This window comes from Xenopus tropicalis, chromosome 4 (assembly GCF_000004195.4).
Source record: "Xenopus tropicalis strain Nigerian chromosome 4, UCB_Xtro_10.0, whole genome shotgun sequence".
In the NCBI taxonomy this organism is placed as follows: Eukaryota; Metazoa; Chordata; class Amphibia; order Anura; family Pipidae; genus Xenopus; species Xenopus tropicalis.
Window position 1 is genome coordinate 5507671 of NC_030680.2, and position 19331 is coordinate 5527001.

Genomic DNA, 19331 nt, shown 5'->3' on the forward strand with positions numbered 1-19331 from the left:
CCGGGAACTGTATGTAAACACGGAACTGACGGGTGTTGGTGGTCACATGGTCTTGCTGAAAAGGAAACCGTTAGTAATGGAGGGAAGCAGCCGTTAAATGCAGTATGATATGTAATTAGTATAAAAAGGAAAGGGAAAAGCTCATTAGTAGCCAAACCAGGAGACAACTACACAGCAAAAGGCCACTTACCTACAGCACAAAAACCACATTCCACTTACCCCTTCCATACTATTCCCCATCACTACAACGTTGCCCCATTGGCAACCGAGAACAGGGCCACATTGCTACTAAGTGGCCCAAGTTGCTTTGGGGAGGATTATGGGATTGCCCCAAATCATCGATTCCACCTACTGCTTAGACAGCAGTCCCTAGTAGCTGCCCACTGATTGGTGGAAAGAGTATCCAATCAGTAAGCGGTCAGGAACAAAGTCAGTTATATTATAGATTCCTATAGGAAGTCATGGCTGTAAGCGGCACCCAAATGCAGCCCTAGACTAACTGGCGCTTCTGCTTTAGGGGATAATAAAGGGAAAGTACGCCGGGCAGTTGGAATGTGCTTTTTCTTACAGACAAGACACCACGCCACGAGACTACCACCAGCTACAAGCACCATGCCCACCTACGGTACCCATGCACGGGGGCAGCGGCTTCTTACCCTCTGGTGATTGGAGATGAGAAATGTGCTTTCTGTGCTGCTCAAGCCCTGCCGTGGTCACGGTGGGAGAGATATACACAATGGCGGTTAGTGGGGACGTAAAAAAAAACCATTCCATACATTTCAGTGCAAGGGGGCACACAGCAGGGGGGCTGGGTATTAGAAGGGAGGCCGGGGGGGGATAAACGTCATGCACAGGGAGCAGATGGCATTACGCAGGGCTGTGGCTAATCCCGGGCTGGCAAGGAGCAGATCTCATTACGCCATGAGCACAATCATCTTTATTACATTCCTTGTCTTATAAATTCTGCCCTCAGCTGGGGGTTAACCCTTGGGGCAGATATAGAGCAGCCGGTTCTGACTGATCCAAAATGACCGTTGGACTTGAATACAGCACAGATCACACTGATGGCAGTTTAGGGTGTTCTGACGCCACATTTTTGGGGTACACAATGCTCAAAGTGCCTGGATGCCCCCCCCCCCAGGGCTGCAGAATGATCCCCACTGGGTTAAATCAATGGAACTGTAATGCAGGCATAGGTGAGAGCACAGGGATCCGGCTGTGCCTGTGGTTATGGGATCCGGTTATTTGGGGAGATCCACTCCTGGTTTTGAATGTGGCTCAGGCTGCACAGCCAGCAGTGGCGCCACGGGAGGGGAGTTGCAGTTCTGCGTCTCTCACAGCCGCACTCAGCTCTCGTTTTTGTTCCATGTGTTTCTCATACAGAGCAGCTGATATATCACCCTGTGTTTATATACACAGATCATTTGTATCGGGATCTAAGGGCTAAAGCACCCGGAAACTTGGCTGCAGGGACTCGCCCGTCACCCTATCAGTTACTCACAGCTGCCAATAGGAGGGGGGGGGGGATCTGGGGAATTTACTTTCAATTTCTACAAGAGGGAAGGGTTTTTGGGAATTAATTTGATTTAAGAGAACTCCCGTGTAAAGGTTCTGTATGCTGAACTGAGCCAATCAGGAATGGGCCAAGTTTGACCAGAGAGCAGTTTTAGATGGGCGTGGGTTGAGAAGGGGGGGTTCAGATGGGTCTGGGTTGAGAAGGGGGGGTTCAGATGGGCGTGGGTTGAGAAGGGGGGTTCAGATGGGCGTGGGTTGAGAAGGGGGGGTTCAGATGGGTCTGGGTTGAGAAGGGGGGGTTCAGATGGGCGTGGGTTGAGAAGGGGGGTTTAGATGGGCATGGGTTGAGAAGGGGCGGGTTTTGTGGCTCTGTGTTGAAAAGGGGCGTGTTCAGATGGGCGTGGGTTGAGAAGGGGGGTTCAGATGGGCATGGGTTGAGAAGGGGGGGTTCAGATGGGCGTGGGTTGAGAAAGGGGGTTCAGATGGGCATGGGTTGAGAAGGGGCGGGTTTTGTGGCTCTGTGTTGAAAAGGGGCGTGTTCAGATGGGCGTGGGTTGAGAAGGGGGGTTCAGATGGGCATGGGTTGAGAAGGAGCGGGTTTTGTGGCTCTGTGTTGAAAAGGGGCGTGTTCAGATGGGCATGGGTTGAGAAGGGGCGGGTTCAGATGGGCGTGGGTTGAGAAGGGGCGGGTTCAAATGGGCATGGGTTGAGAAGGGGCGGGATCAGGGGGGTCTGTGTTGAAAAGGGTTGGGTTCAGATGGGCGTGGGTTGAGAAGGGGCGGGTACAGATGGGCATGGGTTGAAAAGGGGCGGGTTTAGAAGGGCCTGGGTTGAGAAGGATGGGCCTGGGTTGAGAAGGGGCGGGTTCGGTGGGCCTGGGTTGAAAAGAGGCGGGTTCGGTGGGCCTGCGTTGAAAAGGGGCGGGTTCAGATGGGCCTGGATTGAGAAGGGGCGGGTTCAGTGGGTCTGTGTTGAGAAGGGGTGGGTTCATATGGGCGTGAGTTGAGAAGGGGCAGGTTCAGTGGGTCTGGGTTGAGAAGGGGCAGGTTCATATGGGTGTGAGTTAAGAAGGGGCAGGTTTGGGTGGGTCTGGGTTGAGAAGGGGCAGGTTCATATGGATGTCAGTTAAGAAGGGGCAGGTTCATATGGATGTGAGTTAAGAAGGGGCAGGTTTGGGTGGGTCTGGGTTGAGAAGGGGCAGGTTCATATGGGTGTGAGTTAAGAAGGGGCAGGTTCATATGGGTGTGAGTTAAGAAGGGGCAGGTTCATATGGGTGTGAGTTAAGAAGGGGCAGGTTCATATGGATGTGAGTTAAGAAGGGGCAGGTTCATATGGGTGTGAGTTAAGAAGGGGCAGGTTTGGGTGGGTCTGGGTTGAGAAGGGGCAGGTTCATATGGGTGTGAGTTAAGAAGGGGCAGGTTCATATGGGTGTGAGTTAAGAAGGGGCAGGTTCATATGGATGTGAGTTAAGAAGGGGCAGGTTCATATGGGTGTGAGTTAAGAAGGGGCAGGTTTGGGTGGGTCTGGGTTGAGAAGGGGCAGGTTCATATGGGTGTGAGTTAAGAAGGGGCAGGTTCATATGGGTGTGAGTTAAGAAGGGGCAGGTTCATATGGGTGTGAGTTAAGAAGGGGCAGGTTCATATGGGTGTGAGTTAAGAAGGGGCAGGTTCATATGGGTGTGAGTTAAGAAGGGGCAGGTTCATATGGATGTGAGTTAAGAAGGGGCAGGTTCATATGGGTGTGAGTTAAGAAGGGGCAGGTTTGGGTGGGTCTGGGTTGAGAAGGGGCAGGTTCATATGGGTGTGAGTTAAGAAGGGGCAGGTTTGGGTGGGTCTGGGTTGAGAAGGGGCAGGTTTGGGTGGGTCTGTGTTGAGAAGGGGCGGGTTCATATGGATGTGAGTTGAGAAGGGGCAGGTTCAGGTGAGTCTGGGTTGAGAAGGGGCAGGTTCATATGGATGTGAGTTGAGAAGGGGCAGGTTCAGGTGAGTCTGGGTTGAGAAGGGGCAGGTTCATATGGATGTGAGTTGAGAAGGGGCAGGTTTGGGTGGGTCTGTGTTGAGAAGGGGCGGGTTCATATGGATGTGAGTTGAGAAGGGGCAGGTTCAGGTGAGTCTGGGTTGAGAAGGGGCAGGTGAGCCTGGGTTGAGAAAGGTTGGGTTAGGGTGGGCCTCTTTCCTTAGTTCTACAGCAGTGGGCCAATGAGAGCTAATTATGAATTGGTTGCTATAGGTACCTACTCTTGCCTGTGTATTCCTCCAAGGCTGGGCTTCCAGGGCACCAACCATTTTCTGATGTCTCAGAGCTGTGGCTGGAAGTAGCCTTACAATGAATGGCCAGGAGCAGCATCTAACTGCTCATTTATGGAAGCGCAGAAATAAAAACATAGGAATAATACAAAAATATTCTTTCATTTCCATTCATGACGCCTTTTCTCTTACCTCCGAGTTGCCGGGCAGTTCCGAGTCGGTGATAGAGTTATTATCTAATAAGGACCCATTGATGTCCTCTCCTAGGGAAACACAGACACGGATTTGAGACAAACGGAGCAGGAAGGGTTAAATGGAATTATAAACATTCCTTGTCATTGGCTGACGTGGGGGGGGGGGGTCATAGAGAACTGACTGCTGATATAAAGGAAACACATGAATTAATGAGAAATACAGAGTATACAGAAAGCAGGTTACGCTAATTAGCAATTAACAAGACATCCAATTACATTAAAGAGAATTTGGGGGGGGGGCTACAGATGAGGGTGACACAGAACACAAAGGGGTTAAGGAGCACGTGTGTGTGACACACACATTACACGCACATTCACAAGTGAAAGCACAAACACAATAGTTCTGTTCACGCCCCTTTAACCCTCGGCTGCACAGAAGAAACCCGAGATGTAGATTCTAAGGCGTCGGCAGCCGGGATCACAGAATTTACCATTCTTGGTATGTAAGTGGTTAAAAGGAGGCACGTTAGAGCCACATGATGAATGGTTAATTAGAGGTTAATTACAGTTCCCCTTTAATTAATAGGCACCTATAACTGGCTGGCCATATTTATATAGAGCAACCAACTCTGCTACAGGGGGGACCAGGGGGCCTATAGCCAGTAGCCCTGTTGCAGCAGTCATGGCAATAAAGGGTGCTGGGCTTGCTGGGACGTGGGCACACTCTAGGCGTAACGGGGCAGATAGGGGCTTTGCCAGGTGTGGCAAAGGGGCAGGTTCAGATGGGCATGGGTTGAGAAGGGTTGGGTTCGGGTGGGTCTGGGTTGAGATGGGGCGGGTTGAGATGGGCATGGGTTAAGAAGGGGCAGATTGAGGTGGGCATGGGTTGAGAAGGGGCGGGTTGAGATGGGCATGGGTTGAGAAGGGGCGGGTTGAGATGGGCATGGGTTGAGAAGGGGCGGGTTGAGATGGGCATGGGTTGAGAAGGGGCGGGTTCGGGTGGGCATGGGTTGAGAAGGGGCAGGTTCGGGTGGGCATGGGTTGAAAAGTGTTGGGTTTGGGTGGGTCTGGGTTGAGAAGGGGCGGGTTCAGGTGGGCATGGGTTGAGAAGGGTTGGGTTCGGGTGGGTCTGGGTTGAGAAGGGGTGGGTTCGGGTGGGTCTGGGTTAAGACGGGGTGGGTTCGGGGGGTCTGGGTTAAGACGGGGTGGGTCTGGGTTGAGAAGGGGCAGGTTCGGGTGGGTCTGGGTTGAGAAGGGGCGGATTCAGATGGGCATGGGTTGAGAAGGGTTGGGTTCAGGTGAGTCTGGGTTGAGAAGGGGCGGGTTCAGATGGGCATGGGTTGAGAAGGGGCAGGTTCGGGTGGGTCTGGGTTGAGAAGGGGCGGGTTTGGGTGGGTCTGGGTTGAGACGGGGCGGGTTTGGGTGGGTCTGGGTTGAGACGGGGCGGGTTTGGGTGGGTCTGGGTTGAGACGGGGCAGGTTTGGGTGGGTCTGGGTTGAGACGGGGCGGGTTCGGGTGGGTCTGGGTTGGGACGGGGTGGGTTCAGGTGGGTCTGGGTTGTAAAGGGTCAGGTGTGGCATTTTATTGCTAATGTTTCTATTGGGCCTTATTTTACTTACTTGGCAGTGCCCATGCAGGCTATGGACTAATAAATGGTGCCCCACGGGGACTGCCCTGCTAACTATATAGTATAGGACCCCATGATTTGTGGTGCCAAACGAGCGGATCTTCTCCTGATATGCCCCCCTAGGGCCAAACAACCGAATTACAATGACGGACAAGGGCCGAATCAATGAGCCAATGCTGTCCCTGATCCAAAGGGAAAATCAAACCTGCCCGATTGATTGCAAATGGCAGCCAATCAGTGACCTGGTGGGGGCGCTCCCTAAACAGGAAGTGGAAGCACCTACACTCCATTTGCAACCCAGTTGTTGGGCTCAAGGCTACAATCAGTGGGACTAGTGCAATAGGGATCCTGACATCTGTGGAGTTCTTTATACCTCATAACAGTTTCTTTTTGCTGCATATTTACATTAGTGCTTATTAATGGGAGCGGCCATGTTGCTTACCGATGCTCATTCAACAATTTATGGAGAAAGCATTAGCCAAGGCAAGCAACATACATAAAGGCAAATATACAAAAGGCTGTAAGTGCGGCCTAAGTACTGCCACATCCTATAACAAAGGCCTATTGTGCGCTCGGACTGTGCAAATGGAAACTTATATTATAAACACCCTCCCTCTGTGCTTTATTATCAGAATTCAGAATGAGACAAAGAAGAGACGTGGGACAAAGGCGCCAAACAGGACGGGCACAATAGCGTTACACTGCGGTTAGTACGATACCTGCCGAATCTGGGGTCCGGAAGTCGGTTAGTACAGAAATATCATCTTTAAACAAAGAAACAGCCATGTTAGTCACATTAGCCACGTTAAAGGACAAGAAAAGGCTTAATAATAGCAGCGGGCTAGTTAGTGTGGCACAGCCCCAGTGCATGATGGGTAGAACCTGACTGCAGTTATATTGCGGATCTATGGCCATAAGGGATCAGTGCCTGGCAGCCGGTGCCGGCCCAGGGCTTGATGGGCACAAGAAGCCCTGAGACAGCACTGAGACTGCTCTTTGAGCCTAATAAAAATAACAGTGTTATCGGCCCTCGCTGTGCCTTGTACTGTACATGGATTCATTACATAATATCTCTGTTTCCTACTTAATTAGAAATCAATTTCAGTGTCTATAAAATCCAGCTTTCCAGTGCCGCAAACAAGGCAGTGATCCCTGTAATATTGCTCTCATTGTGATTGGCTCATAGTTCCAGGGGTACCCAGGGAACAAATAAGCACTCACCCCAAATCCCCCCCTAACTGGCCTTCAGGCTGGGCCCCCTTAGCCCATAACAAGGTTACAGATATATAGAAACATTGGGGTAACAGTCACCCCGCTATAGTTCCAGGGGTACCCAGGGCACAAATAAGCACTCACCCCAAATCCCCCCCTAACTGGCCTTCAGGCTGGGCCCCCTTAGCCCATAACAAGGTTACAGATATATAGAAACATTGGGGTAACAGTCACCCCGCTATAGTTCCAGGGGTACCCAGGGCACAAATAAGCACTCACCCCAAATCCCCCCCTAACTGGCCTTCAGGCTGGGCCCCCTTAGCCCATAACAAGGTTACAGATATATAGAAACATTGGGGTAACAGTCACCCCGCTATAGTTCCAGGGGTACCCAGGGCACAAATAAGTACCCCAAATCCCCCCCTAACTGGCCTTCAGGCTGGGCCCCCTTAGCCCATAACAAGGTTACAAATATATAGAAACATTGGGGGTAACAGTCGCCCTGCTATAGTTCCAGGGGTACCCTGGGCACAAATAAGCACACACCCCAAATCCCCCCCTAACTGGCCTTCAGGCTGGGCCCCCTTAGCCCATAACAAGGTTACAGATATATAGAAACATTGGGGTAACAGTCACCCCGCTATAGTTCCAGGGGTACCCAGGGCACAAATAAGCACACACCCCAAATCCCCCCCTAACTGGCCTTCAGGCTGGGCCCCCTTAGCCCATAACAAGGTTACAGATATATAGAAACATTGGGGTAACAGTCACCCCGCTATAGTTCCAGGGGTACCCAGGGCACAAATAAGCACACACCCCAAATCCCCCCCTAACTGGCCTTCAGGCTGGGCCCCCTTAGCCCATAACAAGGTTACAGATATATAGAAACATTGGGGTAACAGTCACCCCGCTATAGTTCCAGGGGTACCCAGGGCACAAATAAGCACTCACCCCAAATCCCCCCCTAACTGGCCTTCAGGCTGGGCCCCCTTAGCCCATAACAAGGTTACAGATATATAGAAACATTGGGGTAACAGTCACCCCGCTATAGTTCCAGGGGTACCCAGGGCACAAATAAGCACTCACCCCAAATCCCCCCCTAACTGGCCTTCAGGCTGGGCCCCCTTAGCCCATAACAAGGTTACAGATATATAGAAACATTGGGGTAACAGTCACCCTGCTATAGTTCCAGGGGTACTCACCCCAAATCTCAGGGCCTTTGGGCCAGTTTGGGCTCTCATGCTGAATGGTGAATATTAGGGACAGAAATTCTTTCTATATAAATATTTAAGGGAGATTCTGATACATAAATACAGGGAATAGGACACCAGTATCACTGCAGGGGCCCTTCCCATAGAAATAGACAGAGACAATAAAGGCACAGGGAGTGCAATACAAAGGCGCAGGGAGCGCAATACAAAGGCGCAGGGAGCGCAATACAAAGGCGCAGGGAGCGCAATACAAAGGCGCAGGGAGTGCAATACAAAGGCGCAGGGAGTGCAATACAAAGGCGCAGGGAGTGCAATACAAAGGCGCAGGGAGTGCAATACAAAGGCGCAGGGAGCGCAATACAAAGGCGCAGGGAGTGCAATATAAAGGCGCAGGGAGTGCAATACAAAGGCGCAGAGAGCGCAATACAAAGGCGCAGGGAGCGCAATGTAAAGGCGCAGGGAGCGCAATATAAAGGCACAGGGAGTGCAATTTAAAGGCGCAGGGAGTGCAATTTAAAGGCACAGGGAGTGCAATACAAAGGCGCAGGGAGTGCAATATAAAGGCGCAGGGAGTGCAATATAAAGGCGCAGGGAGTGCAATACAAAGGCCTATCTGCAGTGCAATAAAATTAAGGCAATAAAATGATTGTGAGTGTTTCTTATCACTAAAACAACAAACAGAGCCAGTTTATAATGGGATCATCCTCACGAGAAGAGATAAGTAGAAGGCGGAGCTGAATTCTGTAGCCAATAGAACGCAGAGGCAGCCCATGTGGTGAAACCCAATACCCACAATCCCCAGCAAGCCATGCAGGGAAAGTAAATAGGTTTGTTGTAACCCAGTTACATGGAGGTTCTGGCCCAGCACGTTCCATAGGAACAGGCAACGTGGCCTCCATCCTCTATCTGTGCCGCGGCCCCATTACTGTGTATAGTGAGACGTTCCATAGAGAGCAGATAAAGCAGCAGTTCTGTATGCAGATAACCCCGTAGTACATAACAAGAGAGACTGAGTGCGAGTCCTTGGGGCCAAAGAGCAGAGGGAGATATCGCAGGAAGCTGATAAGGGCCAATAACTGATCCCAAGAGCTGACAATCACGGGGCCTGGGCGCCTCCTGGGTGATGGAGTTTGTTACAAGGTGCTAATTGGGCAATAAGTGGCCCTGATCCCTGGGGAACCCTCTGAGGATTCCCGTGTGGCTGCCAGATTGTCCTACATAGAGGGTGAAGCCACACACAGCTACTTAGTAGCAGCTACAGAAACAGACAATGCTGATCATGTACTGATAATTGTCTCTATGTGTGTTTTAGCAAAGGCAATTCTCTGTATTGTCTATGGCAGGGGATTTTTGGCGTGTAGTAGCTGCTACTAGTAGCTCAGTTACTTAGTAGCAGCTACTTGTCACGGCTACTAAACCCCAGAAAATACCCTGCCATAGGTAATACTGAGAATTGCCTCTTGTAAAAAACATATATAATAGCAATTATCAGTAAATGATCAGCATTATTGGTTTTAGTAGCTGTGACAAGTAGCTGCAACTAGTAGCTCTGTGTGTCTTCACCCATAATAAGGCTAAGGACCCACAGAGCAATTCAGTTGCCTGAGATAGATCTTCGCAAAGTGATGTGAAGGGGTTTCAGCTGGTGACAGGGCCAGACTAGGGGTGCAGGGCCAACTGGGGCTACCACCCCAGGGTCCCCCGCACCCCCCACCGCGCCTGATACCCTCCCCTGAGCGCATGTACCGGTGGGCAGGGGAGGGGCATCAGGGATCGGGTCTGGGCTGCCGGGGTTTTTTCAGAATGGTTAGTGGCCCTCCAGCAACAACAGCAGTCGCCAATGGAAAGCCCTTTGCATCATTTCAACAATCGGGGCCCCGGTAAATGACCCCTACGGTGTAATGAAATCCATATACAAGTCTTGCTGTGTGCGGCTGCCTTACAAAGGGAAGCCAGGAGCATCGCCCTAAGGCACCGACACAGTGGGTTTCCCTGTTACACAAACTGAGACGCTCCCTGGTACATTGTATCCATTAATAAATAATTTCTTGTGTTCCAATTACACCCGACAGACGGGTCGGCCCTCTGTGATGCTTGAAAAACTGGATTTGCCGCTTCTGGAACCGTTAGAGATCCGCCATTCATAGGGAATCATTGGCTCTTGTGTCAGCTATTACTCTCCTATGGTATCTGCCAACCCCTACCCACAATTCCCAGGGGCGGCTTTACTTACTAACACGCAGGTTTCTAGTAGAATTAAGTCCGGCTGAAAAAGGCCGAATCCTGGAAATAAACCCAATAGGGCTGTTCTGCCCCAATAAGGGGTAATTATATCTTAGTTGGGATCAAGTACAGGTACTGTTTTATTATTACAGAGAAAAGGGAATCATTTAACCATGAAATAAACCCAATAGGGCTGTTCTGCCCCAATAAGGGGTAATTATATCTTAGTTGGGATCAAGTACAGGTACTGTTTTATTATTACAGAGAAAAGGGAATCATTTAACCATGAAATAAACCCAATAGGGCTGTTCTGCCCCAATAAGGGGTAAGTATATCTTAGTTGGGATCAAGTACAGGTACTGTTTTATTATTACAGAGAAAAGGGAATCATTTAACCATGAAATAAACCCAATAGGGCTGTTCTGCCCCCAATAAGGGGTAATTATATCTTAGTTGGGATCAAGTACAGGTACTGTTTTATTATTACAGAGAAAAGGGAATCATTTAACCATTAAATAAACCCAATAGGGCTGTTCTGCCCCAATAAGGGGTAATTATATCTTAGTTGGGATCAAGTACAGGTACTGTTTTATTATTACAGAGAAAAGGGAATCATTTAAACATGAAATAAACCCAATAGGGCTGTTCTGCCCCCAATAAGGGGTAATTATATCTTAGTTGGGATCAAGTACAGGTACTGTTTTATTATTACAGAGAAAAGGGAATCATTTAACCATGAAATAAACCCAATAGGGCTGTTCTGCCCCCAATAAGGGGTAATTATATCTTAATTGGGATCAAGTACAGGTACTGTTTTATTATTACAGAGAAAAGGGAATCATTTGATTAAAATGAAGTCTATGGTAGATGGCCTTCCCGTAATTCTGAGCTTTCTGGATAACAGATTTCCAGATAATGGATCCCATACCTGTTACTGTGTATTCCAAAAATGCTTCTTTAGAAACACCGGGGGGCGCTGTTTCATTAGAATCTGTGCAGAGGGGTCTCTCCTCATAGGAATGAACACAAATATGCAGAGGGGGGAAAGGAGTGAAAACCTAAAAATAGACATTTTTTGCTTTGAATGTGGCCCCTCCAACTGCCCCACAGGCTGCAGTGATTATACCCCCGCCCTGGGTGCCTGGTTACCAAGAGATTGGCACGAGGGGAAGAAATTACAGGACTCTGCGTTATATTTGGATCTGGGGCCCTGGGGCTGCGGCTGGGAAACCTCTGACTGTGCCCGAGCCCCTGGCATCAAAGGTTTATTTTCAGTCTCTGACAAAAGCCAAACCAAGATAATCGGCTTCCCGTAAATATAGGGTGTCGGTGCCAGCAATGGGTGCAGGCGATAAGGACTGGGGGGGCAGGGGCTTGGGGGCAGGGGGAGACATCAAACAGCTCGGAGGTGTTTCCCTGACACTACAAGCGGCTAAATCTGTCCGCACGGAGCTGGGCGACGTGGAAAAACCCACAACATGACAGACTGACAGCGAACAGCTGCCTTCCCTGCCAGGCAATCGCTCCCTCGCCCTGCTGAGCAGGCCCACTGCTACTGAACTACAACTCCCACTGTCAGTCTCCAAAGCTACAGCTGGATCTATAGGAGACCTCACTCCTGAGGATCAGGTCCTGCCTGAATATTGCCCTACGTGGGCCAATACTGGCCATACAGGGGCAGATTTCAGCTGCAGATTCAGGACCTTTAGACCAATTCTGCTTATCTGCCCGTGTATGGGCCGATGGGCCTACCCAACCGATATCTGGCCTACAATTGGACAGATCTCAATGGGGCAGGTTTAACTTTTCCATCGGATCGGGGACCACATGGGCTCGTTGGCACGGTCCTTGGTCCGGCAGCCATATTTAATGCCATTGTTTGGCCCAATTAGCCCGATATCACCCACTGTGGGTGGGAATATCAGTAGACAATTACACAGTGTATGGCCCCCATTACTCTTCATTGCAGCTTATTGGACTGTGTATGGAACCAAAACAATGGCCACTCTGATTGGGCCAGATACAGTCCTTATGGGTCAGCACGGTGCCTCCATGTAATCTGGTGCAGGGTCCAAACCTTCTTATTGCCCCGTTTTGCCCACCACTGGGGGTGAGCAGTATCAGTCTGTCTGTAACTGTCAGTATCAGTCTGTCTGTAACTGTCAGTATCAGTCTGTCTGTAACTGACAGTATCAGTCTGTCTGTAACTGTCAGTATCAGTCTGTCTGTAACTGTCAGTTTCAGTCTGTCTGTAACTGTCAGTATCAGTCTGTCTGTAACTGTCAGTATCAGTCTGTCTGTCCGTAACTGTCCAATTCACCCCCAGTGGTGGGCAAAACGGGCCAATAACCCCGCTATGTCGCTATAGGTAATGGGGCTGAAATCATTTTGTTGCAAAATGTGGATAAACAGGCGATTTTGGGAGAGGACAGCAGCTTCCGCCCATTGTACCAGGGTCCCCACATCATTTATATTCCAAGTTAAATTCGGTTCAGCCAAAAATAGCTGAAATTTTTTCAAACGGATATTCCACTTCAGCTGTCTGGGGGGGGGGGGAGGGGCTAGAGCTGGAACCCTAGAATAACCCTAAAATCAGAGTAGCGCAGGCGTCTCATTGGTCCAACACTGATCTACACGTCAGACGTAGGATTGTTTGGGGCAAGTTTCCCTTTACCATTCTAGCTGTCAGGCCTGCCCGCCCCTCAGTGAGAGGTGAAATTCTTGGCACAAACAAACAGAGATGACGACTCCTGAGTGTTAGGAAACAGCACAGAAGGCAGTTTGGCCCCAGGCGATGCATTTCGTGCATTTCTGCTGAACTGGTTTGTTTAGATAATCAGCCCCTGTGTGTGCGGAACTGCAACTATCTGTGATCCCAGCAACCAGGAATTCCAGGCCCAGCGGCACAGACTCAGCACGGAACATCTATCTGTGATCCCTAGTGATACAGGTCTCCCTAAAAACCATGGGGACAAAGCACAATTCGGCAGGAACAGCCCCCTAAGTTTGCTCATAGCCTGTACAGAGAGATACCATAAAACTATGGCACATAGGGATTCCCCTGTACTAAGCACAATTCAGCAGGAACAGCCCCCTAAGTTTGCTCATAGCCTGTACAGAGAGATACCATAAAACTATGGCACATAGGGATTCCCCTGTACTAAGCACAATTCGGCAGGAACAGCCCCCTAAGTTTGCTCATAGCCTGTACAGAGAGATACCATAAACTATGGCACATAGGGATTCCCCTGTACTAAGCACAATTCAGCAGGAACAGCCCCCTAAGTTTGCCCATAGCCTGTACAGAGAGATACCATAAAACTATGGCACATAGGGATTCCCCTGTACTAAGCACAATTCAGCAGGAACAGCCCCCTAAGTTTGCCCATAGCCTGTACAGAGAGATACCATAAAACTATGGCACATAGGGATTCCCCTGTACTAAGCACAATTCAGCAGGAACAGCCCCCTAAGTTTGCTCATAGCCTGTACAGCGAGATACCATAAAACTATGGCACATAGGGATTCCCCTGTACTAAGCACAATTCAGCAGGAACAGCCCCCTAAGTTTGCTCATAGCCTGTACAGCGAGATACCATAAAACTATGGCACATAGGGATTCCCCTGTACTAAGCACAATTCAGCAGGAACAGCCCCCTAAGTTTGCTCATGGCCTGTACAGTGAGATACCATAAAACTATGGCACATAGGGATTCCCCTGTACTAAGCACAATTCAGCAGGAACAGCCCCCTAAGTTTGCTCATGGCCTGTACAGAGAGATACCATAAAACTATGGCCCATAATGATTCCCCTGTACTAAGAACAATTCAGCAGGAACAGCCCCCCTGTGTAAATAAAACAACTTCACTCCTGTAATTAAATTAAGTGACTATATCTGTATATAAAGCTTTAACACAGGGTTTTGTTGTGGATATTTTATCCCACACTTCCCCCCCCCCATACACAATGGGCATTAATGCAGCAGTCGCACAGGTGGGGGCACACAATTAAGGTGATTGTTTCTAACTGGAAATGATCTGCTGTCATTTTATTCGGCAAAAAATCTCATAAACTCCCTGCTGTGAGTGAAACTCTCAAGGGAGAGTCAGGAACGGCCTTTTATGGGGATATCATTCCAGGAGGCCGAGTCCTTGAAAAACACCCAGTCTGAGCAAAACCAAATCCCACTGCCAGCAGCTACCGACTCCTGACTAAAGGGGAACTACACCCAAACACTGCTATTTGCCCAGAGAAAGAAAATCTAATTCTAAGCAACTCCCCAATATCCATTCATTCCTCATTCTCACTGGGTTTATAGTTATGTGTAACTGTCACTGTGTCTGTCCCTTTCCCTTCCCTGCACTGCTGGTTCTGACTCCTGATACAACTCCCCAATACCCATTCATTCCTCATTCTCACTGGGTTTATAGTTATGTGTAACTGTCACTGTGTCTGTCCCTTTCCCTTCCCTGCACTGCTGGTTCTGACTCCTGATACAACTCCCCAATATCCATTCATCCCTCATTCTCACTGGGTTTATAGTTATGTGTAATTGTCACTGTGTCTGTCCCTTTCCCTTCTCTGCACTGCTGGTTCTGACTCCTGATACAACTCCCCAATACCCATTCATTCCTCATTCTCACTGGGTTTATAGTTATGTGTAACTGTCACTGTGTCTGTCCCTTTCCCTTCCCTGCACTGCTGGTTCTGACTCCTGATACAACTCCCCAATACCCATTCATTCCTCATTCTCACTGGGTTTATAGTTATGTGTAACTGTCACTGTGTCTGTCCCTTTCCCTTCCCTGCACTGCTGGTTCTGACTCCTGATACAACTCCCCAATATCCATTCATTCCTCATTCTCACTGGGTTTATAGTTATGTGTAACTGTCACTGTGTCTGTCCCTTTCCCTTCCCTGCACTGCTGGTTCTGACTCCTGATACAACTCCCCAATATCCATTCATTCCTCATTCTCACTGGGTTTATAGTTATGTGTAACTGTCACTGTGTCTGTCCCTTTCCCTTCTCTGCACTGCTGGTTCTGACTCCTGATACAACTCCCCAATATCCATTCATCCCTCATTCTCACTGGGTTTATAGTTATGTGTAACTGTCACTGTGTCTGTCCCTTTCCCTTCCCTGCACTGCTGGTTCTGACTCCTGATACAACTGCCCAATATCCATTCATCCCTCATTCTCACTGGGTTTATAGTTATGTGTAACTGTCACTGTGTCTGTCCCTTTCCCTTCCCTGCACTGCTGGTTCTGACTCCTGATACAACTCCCCAATATCCATTCATTCCTCATTCTCACTGGGTTTATAGTTATGTGTAACTGTCACTGTGTCTGTCCCTTTCCCTTCCCTGCACTGCTGGTTCTGACTCCTGATACAACTCCCCAATATCCATTCATTCCTCATTCTCACTGGGTTTATAGTTATGTGTAACTGTCACTGTGTCTGTCCCTTTCCCTTCTCTGCACTGCTGGTTCTGACTCCTGATACAACTCCCCAATATCCATTCATCCCTCATTCTCACTGGGTTTATAGTTATGTGTAACTGTCACTGTGTCTGTCCCTTTCCCTTCCCTGCACTGCTGGTTCTGACTCCTGATACAACTGCCCAATATCCATTCATCCCTCATTCTCACTGGGTTTATAGTTATGTGTAACTGTCACTGTGTTTGTCCCTTTCCCTTCCCTGCACTGCTGGTTCTGACCCCTGATACAACTCCCCAATACCCATTCATTCCTCATTCTCACTGGGTTTATAGTTATGTGTAACTGTCACTGTGTCTGTCCCTTTCCCTTCCCTGCACTGCTGGTTCTGACTCCTGATACAACTCCCCAATACCCATTCATTCCTCATTCTCACTGGGTTTATAGTTACATGTGTCATTAAAATGCAGTTTTTCTGGCAGAGTTTGTCTATAAAGCAGAAAAAGATGACGGTGTAGTTTTGCCCCCGGGCAGCTAATGACACAGACACAGGTACAATTCCCAGTACCCAGGGTTCCCCCCCCCAGACAAACAGAGCTGATATGTGAGGAATGCACTTGGGATTTAAAGAGACACAGCACCCAATTCACATGTACTTGGCTTTTCTTATCATTTTAGGGCTATCGTGCCCCTTCCCACAGCTCCTATATGTCCCAGTATCAGTGCTCAAACACATAAATTACTCTGCACCCCCGTGTAACATACTGCCCACACCAGGGGCTGGACTCCTCTTTTTAATCAAATATTTGCTTCAGGCTTTGCTTGCCCTTTACACAAGCTTTCGTGCCAGTACTTAGGATTGAGTGGGAGAAGCACTGGCAGAATCCCATGAATCCCTGGAGCTCAGATGTCAGACCTTCCATTAGTTGCACCGCAGATCAATGGCTGCTTATTGACTCCTATATTATATATATATATATATATATATATATATATATATATATACACACATATATATTATACGGGGGCCCCACACTGGGCAGCTAGCAATAGGCCCCTCGCACCAGGACTCCATGAAACCTCTCTGGATTGTCACAGTCAGGGGGCTCCTGTACCCCCAGATTCCTACAGCAGCCATGGTCTGACCTAGCCATTGAGATGCTTTGGTTGCCCTTAAAGCCTGATTCCTGACCCCAAACCAGTCGCCACACACGATTGGCTGCTGTCACTTAGTGCCAGTGGTGACCCAAACCTGTAAAGTGTTACTATGACTACCTCCTTAGCAACCTGGGGAACTGACATTTAGGTGTAGGTGCCAGTTAGTTTTCCCCTTCAGGCTGGGGTAACAACACTACAGGAAGCAATAGGGTCAGGAACAGATTAAAGGCAAAGCGCGCCTTCCAATTACTTGGAATGTAGTCACGGCATTGAGATTTAATCCCACTAAGAAGGAATAATCTGTCTGGCAGCAACGGAAATCAGTTTTCCTTAACCCGGAGAAGCAGTAATACTTTCCCTTTATTATATGAGAAGTCTGGGCCTTCCCATTGGAGGAACCCAAACTGGAATAACGGTCACGGGGCGGCTGCCTGTCTCTCCCAGTACAAAGCGGCAGTATAACGCAGCCTGAATCTGCCCCTCTAGCCGCTCCTGCCCCGGGGACTGACATCAGTCAGGAGTCACAGTTGGAAACTTTCCCTTTGCTCTATGCCGACGCCCCCTTTGCTAAAAATACAAGGGTCTCACAGAAAGCCACGGAGGGGAGTGGGGAGGCCCCGCCCCTTGGGTGTCAGATTTGGTGCACAAGTTCAGGCTCTTCCCCACAATAAGGCAACCGCAGTGGGATCATCAGATCCCTTTAATCAGGGTGCCCCCCCCGCCTGCTGGCCCACTGTCTACTCAGCTAAATTGTCCAGGCACCCAAGGTGCCACCAAATAACCAAACATTTATCCAATTTGCTCACCCACGTCCTGGGCCAAATAGGCTGCTCCAAGTCTTCAGCCCCCAGGTCAATAATCAGATCATAACAGAGACCTACGGAGCCCAATGGAGCCATAACAGAGACATATGGAGCCTACTGGAGCCATAACAGAGATATATGGAGCCTAATGAAGCCATAACAGAGACATATGGAGCCTAATGGAGCCATAACAGAGACCTACGGAGCCTAATGGAGCCATAACAGAGACCTACGGAGCCTAATGGAGCCATAACAGAGACCTACGGAGCCTAATGGAGCCATAACAGAGACATATGGAGCCTAATGGAGCCATAACAGAGACATATGGAGCCATAACAGAGACATATGGAGCCTAATGGAGCCATAACAGAGACCTACAGAGCCTATTAGAGCCATAACAGAGACCTACGGAGCCTAATGGAGCCATAACAGAAACCTATGGAGCCTAATGGAGCCATAACAGAAACCTATGGAGCCTAATGGAGCCATAACAGAGACCTACTGAGCCTAATGGAGCCATAACAGAGACCTACGGAGCCCAATGGAGCCATAACAGAGATATATGGAGCCTAATGGAGCCATAACAGAGATATATGGAGCCTAATGGAGCCATAACAGAGACCTACGGAGCCTATTAGAGCCATAACAGAGACCTACGGAGCCTAATGGAGCCATAACAGAGACCTATGGAGCCTAATGGAGCCATAACAGAAACCTATGGAGCCTAATGGAGCCATAACAGAAACCTATGGAGCCTAATGGAGCCATAACAGAGACCTACTGAGCCTAATGGAGTCATAACAGAGACATATGGAGCCTAATGGAGCCATAACAGAGACCCATGGAGCCTAATGGAGCCATAACAGAGACCTACGGAGCCTATTAGAGCCATAACAGAGACCTACGGAGCCATAACAGAGACCTATGGAGCCTAATGGAGCCATAACAGAAACCTATGGAGCCTAATGGAGCCATAACAGAGACCTACGGAGCCTATTAGAGCCATAACAGAGACCTACGGAGCCTAATGGAGCCATAACAGAGACCTATGGAGCCTAATGGAGCCATAACAGAAACCTATGGAGCCTAATGGAGCCATAACAGAGACCTACGGAGCCTAATGGAGCCATAACAGAGACCTATGGAGCCATAACAGAGACCTATGGAGCCTAATATGGAGATATAACAGAGACATATGGAGCCATAACAGAGACCTATGGAGTCTAATAGAGCCACAACAGAGACCTATGGAGCCATAACAGAGACCTATGGAGCCATAACAGAGACCTATGGTGCCTAATGGAGCCATAACAGAGACCTATGGTGCCTAATGGAGCCATAACAGAGATCTATGGTGCCTAATGGAGCCATAACAGAGACCTACGGAGCCTAATGGAGCCATAACAGAGACCTATGGAGCCTAATGGAGCCATAACAGAAACCTATGGAGCCTAATGGAGCCATAACAGAAACCTATGGAGCCTAATGGAGCCATAACAGAGACCTACTGAGCCTAATGGAGTCATAACAGAGACATATGGAGCCTAATGGAGCCATAACAGAGACCCATGGAGCCTAATGGAGCCATAACAGAGACCTACGGAGCCTATTAGAGCCATAACAGAGACCTACGGAGCCATAACAGAGACCTATGGAGCCTAATGGAGCCATAACAGAAACCTATGGAGCCTAATGGAGCCAT

The 19331-nt window shown here is 49.1% G+C and overlaps 1 protein-coding gene across 5 annotated transcripts in view; it reads right to left on the reverse strand.

The window, feature by feature from the left end:
* Positions 1-19331, reverse strand: part of ano5 (anoctamin 5) — a 55105-nt gene that overhangs the window by 28314 nt on the left and 7460 nt on the right. For 2 of the 5 annotated variants that reach the window (XM_031900390.1, XM_031900391.1), the window contains exons 2-4: positions 6302-6346; positions 3954-4024; positions 657-704 (exon numbers count right to left, since the gene is read on the reverse strand). In XM_031900390.1, the coding sequence (XP_031756250.1) occupies positions 657-704; positions 3954-4024; positions 6302-6346 (164 nt within the window). The remainder of the gene's footprint in view (positions 1-656; positions 705-3953; positions 4025-6301; positions 6347-19331) is intronic. The other 3 variants (XM_031900393.1, XM_031900394.1, XM_031900392.1) reach the window with 2 other exon arrangements.